Raw genomic sequence first — 7,577 nt, 5'->3', positions numbered from 1 at the left:
AAAATTGCAAAAAACTTGGGTTGTTTTGCACTCTGCTGCCTGGAATTTTCATGCTGTCGTGGTGTGACAGCTCTCAACATAGCACCCTACTTATGTCTGCCATAAAACGTGCCTTAACCACACCCTGTGTAGTTGCAAATTTCTCAGGTACACTCGTAAACACACACACACACACACACAAATTTTCTCAAGCAATGCAGTGCAAATGGGGACATACCGAAAGATTCTATGGGTTTTATAACACCCTAATTATGAATAACTCATACTAAACCGAACAAAAAACTTTTTAGAATTAAAACTAAAATTTGATTAATACACTATCATTGAAAGGAGTATGATATTTGAATTTATCATAAGATAGCTAAAGATTTATATTTCAAAACAAATGCTGAACTTTATATTCATAAAATAATCCGGTAAAAATGTATCCCAATTTCCACAAAAAACAACATTGATAAAAAAATAAAAAAATAAATTATGAGCCAAATTAGCATATTGTTATGATAAAATAAATGCGGCATTGGTGAACAAAAGAGTCTTTTTTCAAAAACATGAAAAAGACAATAATATATAGCATTTTCATTAAAAAATAAAATAAAAATAATAATGTCTCAGATGATCTCAAATGCAGGTTTTGTCAGATTTAGCTCACTTCCAGGAACAAACCTGCACCCAAAGTATAACTAAGTATGTACACACTAAACATTTAGGTGATGCATTGCAATCACAATCACATCTTCACAAACACATAGGCTAAAAGACACATAGTGATTTTGGAAACAGTACATGGACCAGTTCTCACTATAAACTAGTTCCATTAGCATGCCTATTAACATATTGGCTATTTATTATTACTTATAAAGCACATATTCAGCGTGACCATATTCGACATCCTGTGTACCCAATACTTAAATTTAACAACTACCTTATTAAATAAATCATAAGCAGCAAATTATTAGTTTACTGAGGCAAAAGTCATATTTAATGATTTATTGATAGCAAGAATTAGGCCTTTAAATAAAATGTGAAAAATGTTTTGAAAAAAAAAAAAAAAACTCTAACATATAAACAAAAAAATGTATGCAAGTAAACAACATAGAGATCCCACCATGCACAAACACTGCTACTCAGAGCTTCACAGAACTTGCTCTTGGCAGAAATAAATGTTTATCTCTCAGTATCTTTCACTCACAACATACTGGCACAAAGTCATCACATCAGAACGGTTTTCTGAAATGATTTAGTGGCATTTCTTTCCATCTGTCTCCTTCAGCAGTACACTTTATACGCATAAAGTTATCTTGTGAGAACACTACAGTATGTCAATGCAACAGAGAAAAACATGTTACACAAAAGAAATATTCAAAAGAATCCATTATAGACTAAGAAAAATGCTTGAATATGTTTAAGATAATACTTAATTGGCCTAAATAACAAAAACTAAAGAAAACAAATAATCTGACATTGATGCTGTTGTCCCTCTGAGATGCTCCACTGCTGTTTTCAGTTCTTCTGCACATGTACAGTTGAAGCCGAGATCATTGCTCTCTTCCAGCTGTCCTTTATCACATTGGTACTAGTATTGTGTTAAACGCTGCTGATTAGACATAAGCTTCATCTTATCACTCTAACACATGTCCTCTACTGGGACATAGTTCAGCCCCCTCCAACCCTCTTTACCACCTTGTAGCTCCCCAGGGTCTCTTGAGTCCAAGTATGCACAATACCCTCATCAGCCATCAGATTGTATAGGACCATTACTCATTCACACATCCTTGCCTTTTGTGTGAGGCAATTCTTCAGACGAATGCTCGCGCACACACACAGACATATAATATACCCCCAAATCCTCCCACTTCGCTCTTCTAGATCCCATCTGCCCCCTACCCCCACACATCTACAACTACAAGCCCTAGGCCCTGGACTCCATCCCTTACTTCACCCCTAAACCAGCTGTCCAGGACCGAAGCCCCTGAGGGAATAAACAGGTGCTGAGCTTGTGCTGGCCACTGCAGTCAAGCTGCACATTTTAATACAGGCAGCCTCCATCCTGCCACACGCTGTCATAAAGATACATGATGAACATGAACACACACATAGGTTTGCTAACATGAGGATGTATCATACAGACCTTTCAAAATCTATATTATACAACCATTCCAAATTTTTTTTTTACTTTTTAAAAAATAAGTCCTTTATACAATACAGTATTATTCTGAAATATTAGTACAATTTAAAATAACTTTTGTTTGTTTTAATATATTTTAAAGTGTCATTTATTCACGTGAGGGCAAACCTGAATATTCCACAGCCATTGGTCTTCAGTCTCACATGATTCTTCAGAAATTATTTCAATATGCTGATTTGGTGCTCAAGACACATTTTAAATGGTTGTGCTGTTTAATATTTCTGTTGAGAAAAATTCAGAAAGATCACCATCTGTTTTGAGTAAATATTGACTATGACCATGCGGGAGGAGGACAAAAAAAGAAAGGAAATGCTATAAAAATATACATCAGATGTACTTTAAAATAGATAAAAGACAGAAACAGTGCCATGCTGAGCTGAGGTCCAGGGTATTTTTTTTAGCACAGCTAGTAAACTGTTTTAATAATGTACCAGGGGTTGCCATGCATAAATTTAACTACGGTAAATGTGTGGACAAACTCTAATGACAAGCTATTTAAAACTCTCCAGCTTTAAATGGTTAGAAATTCATGAAAATTCATTGCCTTGATGTGTTATAATTACATCTTAGGAAATTTAGAAATTGACATTAAACCTGAACAATTCTTACTTACTGCTTTCTTCTTGTGTAATATATCACGTGTAAAGGACCAAAAATCTTGGGCATTATCTAATAAGGATAAATCAAATCTGACTAGTGCAGGCCCTTGTGTTTTCATTTTGTATGTAACAGCTGGCCTTGGCTGCACACACTTCTCTTGACACTTCTGACCTAAACTCCCACTAGCATGTGTGTGTGTGTGTGTGTGTTCCCCAAGATGATGGTCAGTAATAACTATATACAACAGACCAAACAAAAATAATTTAGGTAAAAACCTTATAACCTAAAAAAAAAAAAAAAAAAAAAAAACATAAATAATTATGTTAGTGATAAAATATTATCACAAGGCCACACAATAACTAAAATGTGAAGGAAATATTATTATACATCATGCAGTTATTAGCTTATTAACTAGTAATAACTGTTAATACAACAAAGTGCTTTACAGTCTCCCCATGTCATTCAGAAAAAGAGCTATTGGTTGAGACTCATTTATTGTGCTTTAAGTGAGTCTGGTGTAATGTTTGCATGTATTTAAGTGTACTGCTCATTAGGGACATGTATGATTGCATGTTGTTGTCATCATGCTGAGACAAGGCCACTGCATACTCAGGGTTGTGTGTTTCATCCCCACTCCCTCACTGAAAAAAGAAGCCCAGTATCAGGTCCCCCTTACTCACAGAGAACGAGTGGGTGGGAAAGGTAGAGAGAGTAAAAGAGAATGTGACTCCTTTTTCTTTCCAGAATTAAATTGTAATTGCTTTTGCTGATTCTGTGGATGGTAAGGTTTTGTATAACTTGCTTCCTGTGTGTCACTGTCTAATAGCTAGTGGTTATTGGGCGGGTTTTATAAGTGTTTACAATAGCACAGGAGGAACTGAACTATGAAAATTTCAGGAGGTTCAGCTTAGACCCTGTTTCAAATTAATGAAATTGCTCCTAAATCTATAACATTTTGTACAGAATGTTTGTGTATGTAATTGAGTTGGTGTAGTAATGTGATGTCACCCTAAAGAATGGATCGACCAAAATAAAAAGTGCTTTATCAAGATACTGATGTATGACTAAAGTCCCTGTTTCATGTGATTGATTGTACGTGATTTTAAACATATATTCAAATGTACTACTTATTTATTTTAATTAATCTTTTTGATGAAGAAAAATGACTGTACTTTCTTAAAAGCAAACGGAAAACGTCACAGAGAGCCGCAGCACACATCAAAGCGGATGAAATTAAACTCGAGTAAACCTTACCTTTTAAACAGCGACAGCATAAAAAAATACGCTATAATGCAGACATATGAGGTACTACATAATTTATTTAATTTATATGTGTTTTTGTCTTGCAGAATGTGCTTCTAATTTGTCCAGACGGGATGAAGGGAACTATTTTACCGCGCGGAGTGATATGTATGGCGCGCACTATGTTTGACGATCGAGAGAGAGAGAGAGAGAGAGAGAGAGAGAGAGAGAGCTGTGCAGAGCGCTGAACTTGAGACCGTGTCTCGGTCACGTCTCAAGTGCTTCTCACTTTTCTCAATTTTACTATCGAGCATTTTAATTTAATTGATCGCCTTCGGATTACGCTGAAGATAAAAAAGTATCCCGATTTTCTCTCCGAGTTGCGTGAGAGACTGCGCAATAGAGGAACGCCGAACTGAATTCAACATGTCAATTTTGCCGTTCACTCCGCCGATCGTGAAGAGGTTGCTGGGCTGGAAGAAGGGAGAGCAGAACGGACAGGAGGAGAAATGGTGCGAAAAAGCCGTCAAGAGTCTGGTGAAGAAGCTGAAGAAGACGGGACAGCTGGACGAGCTCGAGAAAGCCATCACAACTCAGAATATCAACACCAAGTGTATCACCATACCACGGTGAGCGCATTTAAAAACATCCTCGGCTTGTGGTGAGAAGTGGGCAGTTTTACTGTCGTGATTTTAGCAGAACGAGTCCGCGTAGTCTTAAAGTGAAGCTAAAACACCTTTGGAGAACACAGTAAAGTTGAAGACTTTGCAGCAAAGCACCTTCAGCTCTTGTGTTTCCTACATAACGTTAGATCATAAACAGCGTCTCCATTCATAGTGGTTTACTCGTATCTCTTTATGTGATTCCGACACTCCTGTTGATTTATTATAACTTCATACTCTTCTGTGCTTTCATAAACCAACATTTGTCTTGCCTGGGGTTGTGATGAGGTTATATAACCCGACCTTAATCTGGGCAGCGCTGGAGCTGCTGTATCTGGGCTAAACGGGTTGTTATGAATTCTGTGCTCATGTTGTAGATGGTGGGGTATATTTGGCGCAGGACGTTCAGCTCTGTTATTCCTCATCATCCGTGTGCATATGGGATAGAGGTTGTTGTCTGAAGCAGTTTTTTTCCTCTCAGTTTTGCAGTGACTGGTTAATCTTGTTATGTCACACTACGATGCTGGCCAACTGCTCACAGTTCTTGCCCCTTCGAGCCCACACGAGGGTTGCCTACAGCCTTTACTCTCAGCAGATCTTCAGTCTCAGCACTTCAGTACAGAGAAACACGGCAGAGGCACTGGTTCCTCATCCTGTTTACTGATGTGTTCAAACGTGCAAATCCAGAACTCGTTTATAGAGGTCTCTGAAGTGTTGTTGTAAATGATACTTTTTGTTTCTGTAAGATGTTTTCTCATAGAAAGACTTTCTGGCGTAGGGTTAGAATAGCAGATAAAGGTAAGTTCTTAAATTGCATTCGATAATAATACATTTGCATTTGAGCCAAAGGGACATATTTATAATGTTACAAAAATTTATATTTTAAATAAAGGCTATTTAATGTACATTTCTGTTCTTTAAAGGATTCAGAAATAATGTATCACTATTTCCAAAAAATAATAAGCAACTGTTTTCATTGATAATAATAAGAAATGTTTCTTGAGCACCAAATCAGCATATTAAATGATTTCTGTTTGATCATGTGATGCTGACGACTGGAGCAATGAAAATTAGAATCTGCCATCATCACATGATTAAATTACATGCATTAAAAATAAAAAAGTAGTGAATATTGTAATTATATTGGTCAGTAGGTATCAATATCCCTACATATTGTCTCCAGTACATACTTAAACCAAACATTTGGCATTAATTAGCAAATCTTGAAAACACAGATGAAAATTTCCAAATGATTTTGTCAGTCTGGCAAAGTAAAAATAATAAACTGTTGTATTACACATCCCTGTTTGAATTCCTACTGTAAAAGATGCTAATAGAGAATTTAGAAGTGACAAAAAGGGAAGAAAGCTTCTTCTTTATGGACAGAGAGAGACACACGTGTGTGAGAAAGTGAAATAATTCATGGGATGTTGATTTTTAAATCAGGGCACCAGATTGCATTTCCTGTTGTCTTGTTCACATTATAACACTAGAATAAAAACTAAGAGTGGTTGGAAAGACTAAAAGAGCTCTTTACAGAAAATCTTAACAATTCAACAATTCAAGATTTGATGGAAAATAACTAGCGCATAATGGGAATTTACCACCAAGTCAGTCAGACTGATGGATAATGACTATTTGTAAAGCAGACACTGAAAAACTCATATTAGTGTAGATCAACAATTTCACTTCATAGTTATTTTCTACATAGTTTACAGACGATAAAGACTTTAATATACTGTAAAAGCCACAAAATCTCACGTATCTGCAGTCTTCAGCCTTATAATCACATGTAGCTGTCTGAAATGGAACAAGATGCTACAGAATTACTATGCTGGTAAACTTAATAGGAAAGTTTATTCATGAACTATATGCCATTGACTTGACACATTTGGGTTGCATGCTTGACTAAATGTGATATATTTACTAAATTGGGTTGCCTAATGGAATTTTATTAAAAACTAGAAGACACAACAAAAAACTATGTAACCTTATAGTCAACATTTACATTTATAGACATATGAAAGGAACATAAATAGAGTCTCCTTTTCAAATTGGAAGTTTGCATAATTGTGTGGTGTTACAGGGCTGGACAGCTGCGGTCCAAGCCTGCAGCGCTGTTGTATTGGTTGTTGTTTCCAAACAGCAGATAGCTCAGTGAAAGCAGGGCTCGCAGCCAGGGATCAGGCTGAGTCACCCCGGAGGGAGAGGGAGTTTGAGCCTGTGGCTTTGTGGTGTGACCCACTGGTGCTTCTCTGGTAGAGCTCGCTGGTGACAGAAACCGTAACAAATGAAGACTTCAACTGTTGGGAATGGGATGTGTGTTCCAGGTTAACTCAAGTTGACTGGTTTTGTGCATCAAAACAGTTTTGGCTTATACTTCAGGTTTTTTCCTTGTTGTTAGAGTAGTGTAACCTGAATCAGCACAGCGTCCAGTACAAGACTCTATTCTTGGCCAGATCTGTAGATGGTATAGCCTTCACAACACTCTGCCTCACCCTGCTCGAGGATCCAGATTCCTCAGACACCCTTGACTCACTTCAGGTCTCACAATCCTGTTTTGCCCTCACATGCAGCTCACGCTGGAAGCCTGTCCCGGCCTGCTGGAGATTCAGAGAAAGAGCGATAAAGAGATGTGGAAGAGGACACGGAGAACAAAAGAAGCAGCGGAAAGAGGAGATGGAAGACAGATTGAAATTGTCCAAGACAGGATACGAAAAACATATATACCATGGTCACACGTCCTTCGCCTGCCATGCACCTGTCGAAGCCCTATCAGAGTCTCCACATAGACTTCCTGAGAGGATGTCTGCTCCGCAGTGTATCTGTGTTCTGGGATGCCTACTATATCTCAACCCCGCAGTCTTTGTTTGCTTTTGCACTCC

The 7,577-nt window shown here is 37.5% G+C and overlaps 1 protein-coding gene across 1 annotated transcript in view; it reads left to right on the top strand.

Moving 5' to 3' along the window:
- Positions 1–4,394: 4,394 nt before the first annotated feature.
- smad3a (SMAD family member 3a) overlaps positions 4,395–7,577 on the top strand; it is a 32,694-nt gene continuing 29,511 nt past the window's right edge. Inside the window, exon 1 of the mRNA XM_059530997.1 lies at positions 4,395–4,659. Coding sequence (XP_059386980.1) covers positions 4,457–4,659 — 203 coding nt within the window. The 5' untranslated portion in view covers positions 4,395–4,456. The remainder of the gene's footprint in view (positions 4,660–7,577) is intronic.

This window comes from Carassius carassius, chromosome 3, assembly GCF_963082965.1.
Source record: "Carassius carassius chromosome 3, fCarCar2.1, whole genome shotgun sequence".
In the NCBI taxonomy this organism is placed as follows: Eukaryota; Metazoa; Chordata; class Actinopteri; order Cypriniformes; family Cyprinidae; genus Carassius; species Carassius carassius.
Note: the sequence above shows the minus strand (reverse complement) of the source record. Positions and strands in the feature narration are given on the sequence as shown.